The 19,736-nt window shown below is 42.8% G+C and overlaps 1 protein-coding gene across 1 annotated transcript; it reads left to right on the top strand.

Moving 5' to 3' along the window:
* Positions 1–1,410: 1,410 nt before the first annotated feature.
* Positions 1,411–1,880, top strand: LOC116592602 (putative elongation factor 1-alpha-like 3). Its single transcript, XM_032345862.1, has one exon. It carries the CDS (start codon positions 1,458–1,460, stop codon positions 1,866–1,868), a length of 411 nt encoding a protein of 136 aa, XP_032201753.1. The 5' UTR covers positions 1,411–1,457; the 3' UTR covers positions 1,869–1,880.
* The last annotated feature ends 17,856 nt before the right edge of the window (positions 1,881–19,736 follow it).

Here is a 19,736-nt window from a genome sequence, read left to right as displayed (position 1 = left end):
GTATTTATACATGTATATGTTTGTGTATATGTACACAAACTGTGTGTGTGTGTGTGCGTGTGTGTGTGTGTGTGTGTATGAATGACTTGGAACTTGACTACATAAATAATTCTTGCGATTCAATAATAAGAAGATAACTAAATAGAAAATGGGCAAAAGAGTTGAATTGATAAAAGAGATACATACAATTGGTCAAATAGCACATAAAAAGATGCTCAACATCATTGGGCATCAGGGAAATGCAAATTAGAACCATGAAAGTGTACCACTTCATATCCATTGCGGTGGACAAAATTGAACAGACTCACAGTAGGAGTGTTGTCAAGCTTGTAGAGCAGCTGGGACCCTCATACACTATGGATGGGAGTGTAATGTGATACCGCTACCAGAGAAAATGATCTGGCAATTTCTTCCAAGGTGTTCATATGAGCTAGCAATTCCATTTCTAGGTATTTAACCAGGAGAAACAAAAACATGTCCCCACAAAGACTTGTATGCAAATGTTCATTGCAGTCTGTGGAAGGCAACCCCTCCCATGGATCCCAGTGATCTCTGCCTCCTAGAACTCATGCCTTCATGTAACACCCTCCCCTTGGGGCTGAAGCTATCGATTTATCTCTCACAAAGAGATTATGGCAAAAGTGAGGAGATGCTGCTTCTGAGATTAGGTTCAAAAAGACTCATTTTCATATTTTTGCTCTCTCTTACTCTCATCCTCACCACTTGATGAAGCCCCTGGGCACATTATGAGCTTCTCTTTGAAGAGGCCCATATGACCAGGAATTGAGGGAGGCCCTTGACCAACAGCAAGAGAGAAACAGAGGCTCTTAGGCCAATAGCTATCAGGAAATGGAATCTTGTCGAACACTGTGAAGGTGAGAATGAGCAGCCTGGCCAACACTTTGCTTACAGCTTTGTGAGAGACCCAGTGGCAGAGCTAGACCTGAATTCCTGACCCACAGAAACTGTGGTATAATAATATTTCCCTTTTAAATCACCAAGTTTTCTTTTTGGCAATGGGTTTGCCACCAGAACACAGATGTCATGAAAACCACCACTAAACCTAAACCAAAATGGGAAAGGAAAAGACTCACATCAGCATCATCATCAATGGACTCATGGATTCAGGCAAGTCTACCACTACTGGTAATCTGATCTACAAATGTGGTGGGATCAACAAAAGAACTATCAAAGAGTTTGAGAAGGAGGTTCCTGAGATGAGAAAGGGCTCCTTCTAGTAAAGGTCTTGGATCAACTGAAAGCTGAACATGAACATGGTATCACCATTAATGTCTCCCTGTGGAAACTGAAGAACAGAAAGTATTATGTGACCCTAATTTACACTCCCTGACAGAGACACTTTACCAAAAACATGATTCCAGTCACGTCTTAGGCTGACTCTGCTGTTCTGATTGTGGCTGCTGGTGTTGGTGAATTTGAGGCAGGCTTCTCCAACAATGGGCAGACCCAGGAGCAAGCCCTTCTGGCTTTACACATTGGGTGTAGAACAACTAATGGTTGGTGTTAACAAAATGGATTCCACTGAGTCACCCTACAGCCAGAAGAGATACAAGGAGATCGTTAAGGAAATGAGCACCTACATTAAGAAAATTGGCTACCGCCCTGACATAGTAGCATTTGTGCCAATTTCTGGTTGGAACGGTGACAACATGCTGGAGCCAAGTGCTAACATGCCTTGGTTGAAGGGATGGAAATTTGCCCATAAAGATGGGAATGCCAGTGGACCCACACTGCTCGAAGTTCTGGATTGCATTCTCCCACCAACTTGTCCAACTGACGAGCCCTTGTGTCTGCCTCTCCAGGATGTCTACAAAATTGGTTGTATTGGTTCTGTCCCTGTGGACTGAGTGGAGACTGGCATTGTGGTCACCTTTGCTCCAGTCATTGTTAGAACTGAGGTAAAGTCTATTGAAATGCATCATGAAGTTTTGAGGGAGGCTCTTCCTGGGGACAATGTGGGCTTCAATGTGAAGAACGTATCTGTCAAAGATGTTTATTGTAGCAATATGGCTGGTGATAGCAGAAATGACCCATCCATCAAACAGCTGGTTTCTTAGCTGCTTAAACCATGAAGGCCAGATCAGTGCTGGATTTGCACCTGTGCTGGATTGTCACACAGCTCACAGTGCCTGCCAGATTGCTGAGCAGAAGGAGAAGATTGATTGTCATTCTGGAAAAAAGCTGGAAGATGGTCCCAAGTTCTTAAAATCTGGTTGTGCTGCCATTGTTTATATGGTTCCTGGCAAGCATGTGTGTGTTGAGAGCTTCTCTGATTATCCTCCTCTGGGCCGTTTTGCCGTCTCTGAGGTGAGGCAGACAGTTGCTGTGGGTATCATCAAAGCAGGGGCCAAGAAGGCAGCTGGAGCTGATGAGGTCACCAAGTCTGCCCAGAAAGCTCAGAAAGCTAACTGAATATTATCCCTAATACCTGCTCCCCACAGTCTTTTTTTTTTTTTAATTTATTTATTTGACAGAGAGAGAGATCACAAGTAGGCAGAGAGGCAGGCAGAGAGAGCAGGGGAAGCAGGCTCCCCACTAAGCAGAGAGCCGGATGTGGGACTTGATCCCAGAACCCTGAGATCGTGACCTGAGCTGAAGGCAGAGGCTTTAACCCACTGAGTCACCCAAGCGCCCCAGCTCCCTGCAGTCTTAAAACAGTAGAATGCCCTCAGAACTGTTTATATCAACTGGCCATTTAAGTTTAATAGTAAAAGACTGGTTAATAATAACAGTGCATCATAAAACCTTCAGAAAGAAAGGAGACTGTTTTGTGGACCCTTTTTTTTATGTGTTTGTATGAAAGATTTAAGTTATTAATTTTTTAAAATCAGTACATTTTATGGAAGCAACTTGACCAAAAATCTGTCACAGAATTTTGAGACCCATTAAAACAAAAATGCAATGAGGACAAAAAATTGTTTTAATAGATCGCTAAATTTTGTGGTGATTTGTTATGAATATGTAACATATTCATAGAAGTCAAAAGCTGAAAACAACAGGAAAATAATTAACATTGTGGTGTATTCATTCAATGGAATGCCACTTGGCAGTAAAAAGTAACAAATTCTGGTACTTATAACAGCATGAATAAATCTGAAACCATTAAACTCACCAAAACACACAAATTGCAAACAAAAGAGGGCGTATAGTATAATCCCATTTCTATGAAAGTCTAGAAAAGACAAACCTATTTTAAAGTGACAGAGAGCAGCTCAGTGGTTGCCCAGGGCCAGATGGTGGGGGGTTGACTGCAAAGAAGCAAAAGAAACTTCTGGGGTTATGGAAAAGTTCTGTATACAATTATGCCAATATAGACAATATAGATTGTATAGACCTTTGTCATAATGCATTGGGTTAAATATTTAAAGAAAGATACATAGGAAAAAAATAAATTAAAAATGAAAATAAAAAATGAAAACAATACACGGTCATATTTATTATATGCAAATTATGCTGCAATTAAATTGATTTGCAAAGTTAAAAAAAATACCAAAATAAATACAAGGTGTGAAGCTATGTGGCAAGTTTTTTTTTAAGCAGGCTCCACAGTGAGCCTGGAGCGTGATGCAAAGCTTGAACTCATGACGCTAAGATGAAGAATCAGATGCTTAACTGCATGAGCCACCCAGCTGTTCCTTCCCCAGCAAGTTTAAATATCTGTAGGAAATGAACCGATTCCTAGCAAATATAAGTAATCAAAATTGACTAGAGAAGAAATGGAAAATTAGAATATACAGCAACCACAAATAATAGATTGAAAAGATGATTAAAGAACTACCAAAAGCTACTTAGAAATTATTTAACTTGTTGATCCTCAGTTTCTTAATCTGTGAAACAGAAATAAAGTAACACTTAACTCACAGAACTTTGGGCCAATGTGCTTTGTATAATAATTGGGACCCAGCAGTTGTTCAGTACTAGCTTCCCTGGTGTGCAGGGAAGTGCACACTTGCGTTTTGACGCTAGTTTTTGCTTCTCTTTCCAGATGAGCAACATAACATCACTTAATTCAGTCAACAAACATCAGGTTCCTCCTTTCGAGATTCTTCCCAAAGAGATTCCCAACTCCATAGGATTGAACAGAGTCTCTCTGTGGCTTTCTGTCCTGAACCTAATCGTGAGGAGAGAAGAGAAAAGATGACAAAAAGCAGAAAGAAGGAGGCTAAGCCCTCAGAAAATAACTACCTAGGGGTGAGGGCGATTTCTTAAGAATATCGTAAGCGCATCAACACACATCCTTCTGCAAGCCCTATGGTAGGATGACACAGCCAGTTCTGCGCTGTAGAAGGCTGAAGGTTCAGAAAGCTAGTCCGCAGTGTTGCCACACTAGTTCTCCCCACTAAAGTGAGGGGGCAGATGGATGGAACTAGAGCTTTTCACCTGGGGGCCTTCGCCTCCCTCGCTGCTGCGGGGCGGGGCGGGGTGGGGGGGTGGGGGGGTGGAGCTTCCTGCAGAGGAGGGAGGAGACAAGACTGCAGGACTGCAGGCACCAGGGCGGTTTAGGAGTGGTGTGCGGGGAGGGGAGCCTCCTGCCGGTGGGAAAGCTGAAAAAATGCGGCAGATCATTTTTCCCCTGGCCTCCTCCCCTCTCCATACTGCATATTTGTTTCTCTTGACCTCCTCCAAGATCTGGGAATGTTCTAGCTTTCAGACAGACCTACCTGTGCCTCTGACCTGAGCGATGCTTAATGCCAGAGAGCATTTCCGTGGATGGCACAGAGGGGCCCATGCCTGGCTGTTAGCCCTGGGAGCTGGGATGAACTCAATACAGCATCATCCCCTCCACCTTCAAATGCACCGTTCCCCACACTCACGCAAAGAAAAGAAGGGCAGGCTCAGGCTCCAAGGGACAATGGCTAAGAATCTGCCCCTGCACCGTAGGAACTTTTCAGTAACTTCCAAAGAATTCCCTCTGGATGAAAGCACCCGTTTTAGGCAAGGTAACTAGCATTGAAATCAAGTGGATCCATCAGGCTCTACCATTCAGCAGCTTTGTGGCCTCGCTTTTTTCGTCTCTAAAATGGGGAAGATTAGGGGCGCCTGGGTGGCTCAGTCATTAAGCATCTGCCTTCGGCGCTGGTCATGATCTCAGGGTCCTAGGATCGAGCCCCGCATGGGGCTCCCTACTCAGCGAGGAGTCTGCTTCTCCCTCTCACTCTCTCTTTGTGCGTGCTCTCTCTCTCTCTCTCTCTCTGTTAAATAATTAAATAAAATTTTAAAAAAGTAAAAATAGTAAAAATAAAATGGAGAAATTATATCAATACTTTGAATGGTTATTTTGAGAATGAAATGAGATAGCATGCATTGAGTGCATAGTACTCTCCCGGGCTCACGACAGAGACTCAGTAAATATGAATATTGCCTTGACCACTGTCATTTCACACACATCCCATAAGAGTGCATGTGAGACGGGGTGCCTGGGTAGCTTGGTGGGTTTAAAGCCTCTGCCTTCAGCTCAGGTCATGACCTCGGGGTCTTAGGATTGAGCCCCGCGTCAGGCTCTCTGCTTGGTGGGGAGCTTCCCCCTCTCTCTCCTCCTGCCTCTCTGCCTACTTGCAATCTCTCTCTGTGTCAAATAAATAAATAAATAAATAAAATCTTAAAAAAAAAAAGTTAAAAAAAAAAGAGTGTGTGCAAGACAATTCACCCTATTTTCTAATTTTCCCTGTTGCCCCTTACTAAAAGCTGCAGTGAAATTTAGAGAGATCTGGGATATTCTACAATAGACAGTTTGACTCAAATTTGGCCTAACAAGGACTTGTGGAGCACAAGCCCTACTCCCTGTGGATACTGGGAGTTAAAGGTGATTTCTAGCTGCCTACTGCCAAAACCACTGCAAAACATAGTGTCTTAAAACGATGTATTATCGATTGCCATGGTTTTGTGGTTTGGAGCAACCTAGCTGGCTTGTTTTCTGTAATAACGGTAAGTGAAGAGCTGAGTCATCTGAAGGCTTGTCTGGGCTGGGGGTCTGACATGGTTTCCTCCTCCCCACTCTGGTGTCTCAGCGGCTCTCCATGGCCCCTCTCTCTTGCAGAGCTGTCTAGCTAGACTTTTTACAGGGTGGCTCATGGTTCCAAGAAAAAGAAAGCGGAAGCTGTCAGTGATCTTACAGCCTGAGCCTAGAGATGGTCCAGAGTCTCTTCTGCCACTGTTTGGTGACAAATCCACTACATGGCAGCCCAGATTGAAGGAAGAGGAGCAGACTGGACCTCTCAATGGGCAAGTAGCACGTATGTGCACAAAAGCAAGGAACTGGTTGATGTTGAACATCTTTGGAGATAAGCTACCCATGAATCTAATACCGGAGTTCCATGTGGATAAAAACATAAGATACTTATGTGTATGATTTTATTCTTTTCCGCTGATAGTTTTTCATCCAAGTGTGTGACAAGAATCATTCACCACCTGCCTCAGGCTTCTGCGCTCCTACCCCTGCAACTGACTCCTCAGTGAAGGACAAATTCAGTGAATGGCTCAGATCAGGACATTTTTCTATCAGCTAAGATGGTTTTGTCACTGTAGGACTGTTTGTACCTGCAAATTTTTTTTAAGATTTTATTTATTTATTTGACATGAAGAGAGAGACAGTGAGAGAGGGAATACAAGCAAGGGGATGGGGAGAGGGAGAAGCAGACTCCCTGCTGAGCAAGGAGCCTAAAGCAGAACTCAATCCCAGGACCCTGGGATCATGACCTGAGCTGAAGGCAGATGCTTAACCGACTGAGCCACCAAGGTACTCTATATCCACAATTTCATCCCCTAAGTGAGCATGTCACTTTGCACTCATTGTCTTGTTTTCAGAGTAAAAACCAAGGCTTTTGATCAGTTAGATGGACAGCCTGCCCTTGGTCCCTTTCCCTGGCACTGCCTTATAACCTTCCATTTTCCCAGTAACCCCAGCTTCCGAAGAGTTCACTTATACAGGTAATTCTTCCAGCTAGAATAAGTCACTGGCTTCAAAAACTCCTTGAACTTCTTCAAGGAACTTACCTTAATTTGTATCTTTACATTTAAAAGATTGTTGGACTTGGGCGCCTGGGTGGCTTAGTGGGTTAAAGCTTCTGTCTTCAGCTCAGGTCATGAACCCAGGGTCTTGGGATCGAGCCCCACATCGGGCTCTCTGCTCGGCGGGGAGCCTGCTTTCCTTCCTCTCTCTGCCTGCCTGCCTACTTGTGATCTCTATCAAATAAATAAATAAAAATATTAAAAAAAAATAAAGATTGTTGGACTCATTTCTCTCTTCCCCATTAGACCCTAAGCTCTGTAGAGTCTGGTGTCATTTATCTCCAGCATGTAGGTCTGTGCCTTGTACATACCAGGAGCTCAATAATGTATTTGGAATGAGTGAATTATTCCTTTCTTCCATAACCATTTAGAGGTAAAAGAAGGCAAACCCATTCATAGGGAGAGAAATTTTAAAATTTATTTTCAAAAACATACCATTTGATTTTTAACTGGCAGACCTTAGAGATCTGGATATCCAACTTAAGAAAAGTGAAATGATTGGAGTCTGTGACTCAAGCAGTACAAAGTAACCTTCCAGAACCCCTACCTCAGCAGTAGATAGGATCTGAAGCATGCGAGGCTCGACTAAAGGAATATTTCCAGGCTTAAACTCTCACTTACCATTCCAGACCTTCTTGCTGTGTTCTCACATCTCACATTCCTTCCCTGCATCCTCATCCCTGGCTACCCAACCCTATCTGATGGATGTTACAGCTGTAGTGCATTTGGCTTAAAATCTCCCTGAAAATCCAAATGCCTTTGGACAACACCTTTCAAAAGTCTGTCCTTGCCTCACTTCCACACCCACAGATAGCTCTGGAATCCTCTACTAAATTCCAATACCCTGATTCTCAACATATTTAGACATAGCCTTATTTAGCCTTGGGGCTCCCCAAACAGGAAACAAAGATGGGCAATTGGACCCCAGGAATCTTCTTATTCTTATTTTTCATTATGAAAAATTCTAAAGGTAAAGAAAACACCATAATGAACTGTTATACTCATCCCCCCCAGCTTTGATTATTATGACCAGTCTTCCCATCCACAACCCCACCCCCTTTCTTCTCTCCTGGATGGATTTCAGTGTCTATCTCTAAAAGATAAGTGCTTTAAAAAAAGAAAAAACAAAACAAAAACAACAAAACTTAACACACAACTAAAACACATTATCACACCTGAAAATACTCTGGGCACTCTTAGTTGTCTGTAACTAGTGATTTTCACTCTGAAAGATACTGACACAGGGAAGCACCATAAAGTTAGCCTTTCTTTACTACTGCCCTCCCCAAATACTCCACAAATGAACACCCACATGCACGCTCCAAGGAACAAAAAGATATGCATTCGTTTTTTCTTTTTTAGATTTTATGTATTTATTTGTAAGGGAGAGAATGAGTGTGCGCACAAGCAGGGAGAGCAGCAGGCAGAGGAAGAGGGAGAAGCAGGCTCCCCGCTGATTGGAGAGCCCTATGTGAGACTTGATCCCAAGACTCTGGGATCATGACCTGAGCTGAAGGCAAACGCTTAACCGACTGAGCCACCCAGCCGTCCCAAAAGATACGCATTCTATTGATACTGTTTATAGTCTCATGTAAAAAATGGCACTAACAGATAATTGGCTTTGCTTTTATCAATGTTTTTTGGACAAAGACCACTGGGAATCCCTTGAACAAGTTGGGGCTTTTTTTATGGGTTGCTGTGAAGGGAACACACACATGGAGAAACCTGGGGTGTCTCAGTAAGAAGGAGTCAGAAAGAAGCTAGTAAAGAATTTAAGCTTCATGGGTAATTTGGGGGGAAGGTCAAAAGCAGCAGGGGCTTCTTCTGGATTGTCAGAAAATGGAGGCAGTTCTACGGTTGGACCTCCCAACAGGTCTATTCTGAAGGAAGGACAGACTAGAGAGTCACCTAGTCAGCGAGCAAGGGGAATGCTTATTGGTTTTTATTATATAGTGACCTTGTTTTTTCTCAGCCATGGTCTGAGAGCGACCTCATCTGATATAGATGTCTGTAAGACTGTTTCTGTCCAACAAGAGAGCAAAATGACACCATGAGCACCAGACCACCTTGTAATAGCATTGAAATCTAGCTGTGAAAGTCAAATCCATTCCAGATGTTGTGGGCAACTTTCTTCTTTCTCACGATCCTACAGCTTTCTAGGGTATATGAATTCTTTAGTCCTTGTTCTATTTGAGTTCCTTTTTTAAAAAATATTTTATTTATTTATTTGTCACAGAGAGAGAGAGAGAGCACAAGAAGGGGGAGGAGCAGGCAGAGGGAGAAGGAGAAGCAGGCCCCCCATTGAGCAAAGAGCCCAACACGGGGCTCCATCACAGGACCCTGGGATGATGACCTGAGCTGAAGGCAGTTGCCCAACCACTGAACCACCCAGGTGCCCCACTATTTGAGTTTCTGAACCAACTTTTCCTTTGAGATCATTTTGATCACTCATTATTTGTGTGTCTGTGTGTTTTGTTATATTACATTCAAGTGCTGGTAAACTTCCTTAAATCTTTCTCTAGAGAAGAAAAATGAACTCATGCATTCCCTTTGAGAGTCAAGAGAACACAACTGTTTAAAAATAGCTTCCAAACATTTGATGACTGTAAAATGATGATATATGAGACAGAAGAGATTAAAGAATACAATGTAATGTGACCCGTGTGAAACACTGACATGGAATTCAAAGGCTTCTCTGTTCAAGTGCTGCATGTGTGGCTCTGATTTAGTCACTATGTCACCAGACCTCCCTCATGTCATCTACAATATAACTAGTTTGGGCTAGATGACTTTCCACTTGTATCAGTCTCTGATTCTACCACATGAAATAGTCTTAGCTATGTTATATGTTTATACACCCTCTTCCTTCCTTCTGACTCTTTATCATGGAAAATTTCAAACATGGATAAAAGTAGAAAGAATAGTAAAGCAAACCCCAAGCAGCCATCAAAACTTTCCAGCCACCAAATTCCCAGCCCTGGCCGAAGCCCGTGTGTTTCTACACGCAGCCATGTCAGTGGCTGACTATTTTGAAGCAAATCCCTAGACATCATCTTGTTTCGTTTGCTTTCCCTTCCTGAAAGAAAAAAAAAATTTTTTTTAAAGAAAAAGGACATTTTAAAATGCAGAGCCCCACAATCATGTTTGTTCATACATAGAAATTTAAGGAGAAAGTCTTCATTTAATGGTGTGACTACAGATGAACAGCAGTTTCATCACAAGTAGTCTTTAGATACGTCATGGTCAGTTGCCTGTAAAACAAAAATAAAAAGTAAAGACATAATTTTTTTCAGAGTATTCTTTGTATTTAAAAATAGGGTTTTTTTACACCTGGGTGGATCAGTGGGTTAAGCCTCGGCCTTCGGCTCAGGTCATGATCTCAGGGTCCTGGGATCGAGTCCCGCATCAGGCTCTCTGCTCATCCCCTCCTCTCTCTCTGCCTGCCTCTCTGCCTACTTGTGATCTCTCTCTGTCAAATAAATTATCAAATTCTTTAAAGAAAAATAGTTTTTTAAAAAATAGCCAAAATTTAAAGTAGCCAAAATCAGAGTATTCTTTTTATTTAAAAAGTTTTTTTAATAGCCATATTTTAATAATTTTTTAACATTATTAAATAATTTTTTAAAATAATAAAAATAGCCATTTGTCAGCTCTAATTGAAACAACCATAGAAAGGGGCCTGGGAATGAGAAAGAACTTGTGAGCCACGGGGGAAGGACGTTCAGTCCCAGCTGCAGCCAGCCACAGTCTGTTTTTCTGCTTGGTCCTCAGCCTTAGGTGAGCTGAATACCAGGGTCCGTGGTTGCATGTGTGGCCTGCCCAGTGTCGCAGGCATTCAGTGAATGTGAGAGTGCAGATTTCACAGAGATTCATATTGCAGGTCGGGTGGCCAGATAGCAAATAAAAAATGGGCTGCCTAGTTAAATCCAAATTTTGCGTAAACAAAAAGTAATTGTTTAGTATGAGTATCTCCCAGAAACTGCATGGGACATACTTACACACACACACACACACACACACACACACAAATTCAGAGGTGCTTGAGTGGCTCAGTCAAGTTAAGCGTCTGACTCCGGCTTGGGTCGTGATCTCTGCGTCCTAGGATTGAGAGCCATCTCAGGCCCCCCCCCCACTCAGTAGGGATCTGCTTGTCCCTCTCTCGCTGCTCCTCCCTCTGCTTGTGCTCGCATACATATGCACACTCTTTCTCTTAAAATAGATAAAAACTTTTAAAAACATATAAAATAAGGGCACCTCAGTGGTCCATTTGGTTAAGCATCTGCCTTCGGCTCAGGTCATGATCTCAGGATCCTGAGATCGAGCCCCACATCAGACTCCTTACTCAGCAGGGAGCTGAGGGAATTAACTTTCTGATGAGAAAGATCAGAGAAACGAATGGATAATCACATAAGGATAAAATACGGGCTGAAGAGGGAATGTTGGCATAAAAATACCTTAAGCCTAAAAGGAAGATGGGTGGAGAAAGTGGGGCCTCTTTTCCACAAAGTGAGAGGAGAGATTACAGCATGCCAAGGAGTGGGGCCTGGGGGAAGAAGACAGTGCTCGGAAGAATGTGGAAAAGTGTTGGAACAACAGTGATAGAATGCGGTAGGGAGTGCATGAGTAAGGCAGGAAGACAGATCGCTGAGTAGGAGTGCCCTCCTAGTGGACTTCAGCATGAATTCTTAGTGGGCTTAGGTTTTGAGAACTACTGCCTTAAAGCACGCAGAAAACAGCACCAGCCAGAATGATGAGAGTTCTCTTCCAGTCCCAGAACCTTCTGAAATCCCCAGTTGGCGGTGACCGTCTCGAGAACAGAAGTTTACTAGGGCAAGTAGCAGCTGTCTGAAATACACAAAGGGCAAAGGCAGTAGGAAGTCAAAGGGAGGCCATCTATTTAGCCCCAAATAAAGATACTAACAATTGTGTGCAGCCTCACTGTATGGTCCTAGGACTCCAGGAGGTCTAGGATAGGACCACCAGCATCATCTGGAAGCTTGTTAGAAACCCAGCATCTCAAGCCACACCCCAGACCTCCTAAATCAGAATCTGCATTTTAGCAAGACAGCAGATGATTCGCATATACATTAAAGTTCGAGATGCCCTGGTCTTTACTCTTCTAAAAGCTTCGATGTACACACAGGTAATCGCAGTAATGTTAATCTCAATAGAAAAGAATACCGAGTCTCTGCAATGTGCCTCATGCCTTACTGGGTACCCTGAAGACCTCCAAGGACCTCTAGGATGTATTCTGTACCTCTAGGTTTAATCACTATTGTTAGGTGGGAAGATTTTTTGTTTCTGTTTTTGTTTTTTATTGAAAAAAAATTTTTTTTTTTGCAATCGTAGTTCAGTCTTCAAAGTCTATGGAAGAGAAAACAGTGTGCTTTAGCTTTGACTTTCTGTGATTTGGAGCTGGTCATTTGATTTCAAGTGAGTGAGGTTTATCCTTGAACTCAGGTTCTGGACCACATGACTGACAGGGAAGGGCCACTGAAATCAGCACAGAGTAAACACTTATCACACCAGCTGCCTACGCCCAAATATGGATTGTTCTTAGTTAGCATTCTTGTGCCCAATACAAAAGGGCTCAAAAAATATGCTAAAAAAAAAAAAATGTGTGAAAGTTAAAACCAACCTGCATGAAAGCCCACTGGTATGATCAGCACTCTAAGTTCTGTCTTTTAGAACTCCGTTTTAATGATGGAAAATTTGTGGAAATGGTGACGATGGTTGCACAATAATGTGAATGTACTTACAGCCCTGAGCTGTAGACTTAACAATGGCTAAAATTGCGGGTTTTAAGTTACGTATTACTATACCATGATTAAAAACATTTAAAAAACAAAACAAACAAACAAAAAACGTATTTTTGTAGTAAATTTTTTTTAACTAACAGCTAATGTATTATTGGCTTCAGGGGTACAGGTCTGTGATTCATCAGTCTTACACAAGTCACAGCACTCACCATAGCACATACCCTCCGCAGAGACCATCCCCCAACACCTCTCCCCTCCAGCAGCCCTCGGTTTGTTTCCTGAGATTAAGAGTGTCTTATGGTTTGTTTCCCTCTCTGGAAAAAACTTAGTTTTAATGTTTTCACTACCTCAGAATCTGGTCTTAGCCACACTTTTTGCTCTCTTGGCTCATTTTTTTACAGCTTGAAATCAGTCCTTAAAGTCAATGCGTGCATCTTTGGGCAGTGCGACAACGTGGACATTCTCATTTTCCCCAGCACTGCCTTTTCCTTTCATTAAGATGAGCAGTGTGCAGGCTTGGGTTCAAAGGCTGACTTGATGCTTCCTAGCTGTATGGGCTTCAGCAAGCTCCAGACCTCTCTGACCCTCAGTTCCCTCCCCTACATAAAAAAGACAGTTATTGTACCTGCCTCAGAGGGACCTGGTCAAGATAAAATGAGTCAGTGATGAAATTAAATCTAACAAGTGTATAAGAAATATTAACTACAGAATTTTATTAAAATTTATTCCTGACGATGAACAAAGTTTCAAAGCAGCATTACCTTCCCAGAGGAGCCTTCCCTCCCCCACCTGAATCCCGCTATTACTATGTATACTTTCATGGCTTCTTCAGTGCCATGGCACAGATCACAGTTGGTTATTACAAGGTTCTGACACTCTCTGATTAACAAGAGTCAGGGTTGAGAGCACAGACCTTTTTTGTTTGTTTTAGCACTAGGCTACATGGGATCCAGTCCTAGCTTTTGTTACTAATTGTAAGATCTTGGCCAAGCTACTCTCTGTGTCAGATTTCCTCATCAGCAAAATGCAGATTGATAATAGGACCCTCTTTATACAGTTGCTATGAGAAATAATTTGGTAGGTATGTAAAAAGTACTAGATGTGTTTCCTATTCTTAGTATTATTAGTATCTCTTTTCCTCTTCTTAGCAGCTCAGTCCATTTAACATATCTCCAGTGCCCAGCTCAGTGCCTGATACATAAAGGAGAAATAAAGATGCTAAAAGAATAAATGTATGAAGCTAAAACTGACATGATTTTCGCTCATTGACCTGACCTGACAAATGTTTTCGGCCAGTTTCTCTCAGTGTAATTTTCCAAATTTCACTTCTCTTCTTTCTGTTTTTGTTTTTGCTTTCTAATATGTGTGTGAATTTTTTAACAGCAAATATGACTGAAGAAATATAATACTAAAAATTATTGGGGAAATACCTATCCAAAGGCACAGACCAAAAGAATAACATAATTTTATAAAGTCAGATGTATAAATATAAAAGAACAAATGTGTTGAAAGGCCCCCGCCTTTTAAAAACCATAACATGGATTTCTAAACTTAGTCTGCTTGAGAAGTATTTTCATTTTAAAAAAGAGGATGAGGACCCTCAATTAGCAATGGTCTGCTTTATGGAGAGTACATGGAGGCTAAGTCCCTGCTGAAAGTTAATTTTCTACCTATAACCATAGAGACACAGAACAACGCTAAAACCAATCAATATTTGGACGGATTTATCAGTTAAGGCTCATGCTTCTCGGAGAGGTCAAGCTGCGCCCTTTTGTACTGAAGCCTATGTCAGAGAGGACTGCACAGCACCCCCTTTGAGTCAGGAGGAAGGGCATGTGTCCATTTGCTCATTCTGATTGTGAAAACAACCAGAGATACTGACTTCTAGGTGTTGATGGCACCTGCAAGATCCCGATATCCAAATCTCCACTCAGGCTATGTCTACCTGTATAAAATAAAGGGAATTACCCAGATGTGTCAGCCTGTAGCTAAGAAAGGCCCTTCATTTGAAGCTAAGTCCTTGCAGACAGCTTTCGCCTATTGATGGAAGAGTCGATGCCAGTTTGGGTCATTGAGACCTTATAGTGTAGTAGTTAAGAGCACAGTCTCTGGGGCTCCTAGATGGCTCAATCGGTTAAGCATCTGCTTTCAGCTCAGGTCAGGATCTCAGGGTCCTGGGATCAAGCCCCACATTGAGCTCTCTGCTTACTGGAGAGTCTGCTTCTCCCACTCATTCTCCCTCTGTGCTCTCTCGCTCTCTCTCACAAATAAATAAAATCTTACACACACACACACACACACAGAGTCGCTGAAGTCAGATTTCCTAGTTCAAATCCTCTCTTTACTATCGTGGCAGGTTAAAGATAGCCACAAAGCCTCTGATCCTCTTTTCATGGACAGGAGAGGTCTATGCCCCTTCCACTCACTGTAAGAGAATAGGACTCTGTGATGATTCTGACCAAGGGGATAGGATAAAAATGCAACTTCCACTCCTCATCTCTTGGAGCCTTAAGCCATTGGGTAAAATCAGACTATGCTGCTACGGAGACCACAAGGAGAACCCGTGATGACAGGGGGAAGACAGGAGTCCCACCAAGCCCAGCCTTATAGCCCTTCCCATGAAGGCACTTAGCAGGTGAGCAGACCCTTCATGGACCCTACAGACCCATGCAATGCACACCTCAGCTGTGTAAGACCGACCAACCCCAATCAACACCACCTGGGACAGAAGAATCACCCAGTTGATTCCTGACCTCCAAAATCATGATATATTATAAAATGGTTGCTGTTTCCAATACAAAAGTTTGAAGTCCTTTATGATACATTGACAGATAACTAGAACAACACTTACTGATGTTTTGGTTTCCTCACTTCTAAAGTAGGGACAACAATTACAATACCAACCTTATTGGATTAAATGAATGGTAACGTAAAGCCTTCAGACCAAGGCCTGGCAAACAGCAAGGGCTCTGTAAAAGTTGGTTCCTGTTAAGCTTGGGTGACAACTCTCGTCAGATTCTGAGACGGAGAAGTCTGAGGGGGACTCCGTGTCATCTAATTCTCCAGGCCATTTGGACCTTTTATCGTCCAATCTCAACCAGGACAATAGATCTTTTGGAGTTTTTAGCGTTTACTGTTCCACTTAAGGTTAGCTACGGCCTTCCTTCAGGTCAGCTATCGCCCATTCAGCAGAGGCTGGGCCGGCTCCCCACCCGGCTCCCAGCTCAGCACCTGCAGAGTACACCCAACTCCGCCGAATTATCCTTCATCCTCTCTTCAGCTTTCTCTTCTATCACACTCCCTTTCCGTCAAAGGACCACTTGCCTTCTCCCTGCTAACACAGATTCCTTCACAAACACTTGAGAAATGCAGACGCTCCAAGTCTCCCCAGGATGTGGTGGAGAACCCTAGTCCTTCAGGAGGAACTATTCTGGGCCCACTGAAAGTTCTGGAGAGACTGGAGGCTTCATTTCCTAACTTTCCTTCAATAATTATAAATGCATTTGCCAATTGAAAGCCCTAAAAAGTTATGCCACTTAGAAATCTATTTAACTTGGTATTACCTAGATTTGTGCAGACGTGTCTTGATTGAGAAACACTTTTCCGGTAAAGCAAGGCTTCTTGGAAGGAGCAACAGCGGAGATGAGGCCTGGAGGTAGAGAAGAGGGAAGCAGGTGAAGAGAGCAGAGAAGAAAGTAAGGAGACGGTCAACTTGACTTGGCAGGAAGGCAAATCAGAGAGGTCTGGGTTTAAGCTATGAGGGCCTTGGGAAGCTTCTGAAGGCTTCAGTCATTGATTCTTATTTTGTGACCTTTATTCATTCATCAGAGACCTCTAGAAAATAAAACATGTTACATCATTACCCGTTATCTATATGCACGTTACAGAAGTTTCATAAAAGAGACCTAATTCTTGTTACATGCAATGCCCACTATTATTTTCTATTACTTTTTCCTCCTCTTGGAAATACTTTTAAGAAGCTGTTCTAATAATATAAGCAAGCAAAGATAGAGAACTAAATTTTATGACACCTGAATATGGGTGTCTAGACTCCTCATCTTCTCCCGGATGGGCTAGTTGAATAAATGAGAGTGATCTACTTTCAGAGAAATGGAAGAGCCTCTTCCAGTTCCGCTAAGAAGCAGTGAATTTTATAACCCCTATGCATGATTTCTACTGTGTCTTGTTGTAAGCGATTGTGATCCCATTGAGGGCAGAAAATCAGCCCAATTTTTTTGGTTTATTAGGACAGCATTGACACCTTGGTGGCACCTTCATCCTTTGTAGGGCAAAGAAGCTTAGCAGGCTGAGAAACAGCAGCAAACTTCACCTAGGTAGTATGTGTGCCCCCACAGGTGATCAGAGTCCCCTAGAAAATATCTCCTCCTCCTGTTTCCGTTGTCTCAGGAACAGACTGCCTGCATCACAGAAGGTGACAGTCAGAATGCCCATCATGCTTGCCTTCTTCTTTTCTTTCTGTCAGGATCACTACTGTCTTTCTGTCCCTTGCAGAGCTGCTATCTGCTCTCACTGCTGAGGTCTTCTTACAGGACTGGATCCAAAATGGGGCTCAGTCTCAGCTTCCTTCTCCATGCTGTCTCTGAAAGAGAGGGCGCTAACATTTTCGGGTTAAGGGCTTCACTGCTAGCCAGAGAGCAAGCAAGGAGTGGGAGTCACAAAAACGATTGCCAGAATCTCAACTTTTTTTTTTCCTAGTGCCTAGAGCAGTCTGTTGGTGACCCCCACCCCTTGCTGCCTCCCTTCCCTACTTCCTCCCTTTCTCCAGATTAGGTGTTCCACTTCCCACTTGCAGGTCTAAAGGTACCATTAATAGTTGAACAATAAATGACTTAGTCACCCTCCAGGTTTTGGATGGCCAAAGCATTCCAGGAGAGTGACTGTCAGTGTTTCCCCTTCTTCACACAGGAAATAAATGACCTCAGGCTTCTCCCTCACAATTACTCATGTACCAAAACTTCTTAAAAATTCTGGAAGGACTCTCTGGGCTGAGAACTAGTTTGCAACCCGTTATGGTGCTTCCTTCAGGAAAATGGTGAGGAAGTTTGAAGTAAGCCAGCACGCCAGAGTACACTTGCTCCCTCTGTGGCAAAACCAACAGGAAAAGATGAGCTATGAGGAGCTGGCATTGTGGTTCCTGCAATGAAAGTGGTAGCTCGTGGTGCCTGGACCTACAACACCACTTTTGCTGTCACCATAGAGTCAGCCATCAGAGGAATGGCAGAGTTGAAAGACCAGTAGAAGGCCCACTATTTGAAACAATACTAGTCTACAATAAATGGGTTAACTTCTGTAAGAAAATTACCTTGGCTTACTGTTAAGTTTATTAATTAGATGTTCAAACATGTGTTTTATTAGTCTTGCTTTCTCAAAACTCTTAGAAATTAAAAATCCTTCTAATTTTGGGTTGCTTGGGGGGCTCAACCTGCTAAAGGTCTGACTCTTTATGTTGCTCAGGTCATGATCTCAGGGTCATAGGATCAAGCCCGGCTGGGTGTGGAGTCTGCTTAAGATTCTCTCTCCACTCCCCTTGGCCCCTCGCCTGCCTTAAAAAAAATCCATCTCATTTTTATTGAAGTGTGGTGCACTTTCTTTGCTTTCTCTTCTCTCTGATAGTGTAGGCTGGCAACCCCACTTGCTATTCTGAAAAGTCTAGGACATCAGGGCTGTGTTGACCAGTGTTATTGAAATGACCTGATGGGAAATTCTAGGGGCCAAAGGCCCTGGCAAAAGAAAGAAGTTGTCCAGATCCCAGTGGGGAGCTGTCTAGCTTCAAGGTGGCATCTGTGATGATTAATTCAAGTTTTACATTTCTAGAACCTTATCTTCCTCTTTGGGATTATTCTCAAGGCTCCCTGTCAAAACTGGTGCTTTATAAGCAAAGCTCATTTGCACCTGCTTGGAGTGTCAGAAAGCCCCCACCAGCAAGGGGATGACGTCCTCACCCACTGGTGGTGGAAACACAGTTGGTTTGCCTTTTCTTCCTTCTGCTTGTCTTTATATCTGACTTTTTTACCTAAATAAATAGTTACTGGTAATAAGGGGAAAAAATCAAAATTGTTGTTCAGAAGGAAGTATGTCCCACAGTTTCCATAGACTTTAATTTTCTTTAAGTTTCTTTAATTTTCTTTTAAGTTTCTTTAGACTTTAATTTCCATAGAAATTTAAAAAAGATGATTTTTTTCAATATAAACAACAGAAAGGCACATAGAGCCTTTCTTTGGGCCTTTCTGTTGTTTGTATTGAAAAGATCGTCTTTTTTTAATTTCTAAACCTATGAGGGAGACCACACCCCCAGTTTGGGCAACAGGTTTTCTTGATTAACAATCTTAGCTCCTTGCCTTATTACACTGGAATGATCTGTCTGAACCCGAGTATCTTCGCTTGTAGAGGGGCCTGACATCTTCCTCACAGGAGGTTGAGGAGCATTGAAAGTGCTCCTTGGTGCTTTGTATATTATGCGTGCTCAAGAAACATTTGCTTTTGTCTCCTCACCCCAACTCTGAGATCTCAGAAAGGATCTTTACAGAGCGACCAATACACAATTCAAAGAATCTTTAGAAGGAAACTCAGCGTCCATCCTGCCCAGCTTTTCCAGAGTCCTGACCACAGCCTCCCTTGCCAACAGCCCCTGAACCTCTGGGGGAAGGCAGCCCCCTGCTCCCCTGGGAATGGGTGAACAGGTAGCTCCCACCATGATCACGATGTTACTTGCTTTTTATTTAGCTAAAATTCGGCCCTCTATAAAATTCTCCCTATTGTTCTTAAATCTAACCTCTAGACTCTCCAAGGAGAGCTAATAGGCTCCCTCTTCTACCCCACGGTCTGGCGGCAACCAGCACCAAACTTGTTCCTTGCATACTGTAGAGCTGGGTCTAGGCACCACCAAGGCCGCCATTTTTTTTTAAGGGTTTTTTTTTTTTTTTTTGG

Source organism: Mustela erminea, chromosome 1 (assembly GCF_009829155.1).
Source record: "Mustela erminea isolate mMusErm1 chromosome 1, mMusErm1.Pri, whole genome shotgun sequence".
Lineage (NCBI taxonomy): Eukaryota > Metazoa > Chordata > Mammalia > Carnivora > Mustelidae > Mustela > Mustela erminea.
This window is presented reverse-complemented; position numbering and strand designations above follow the sequence as displayed.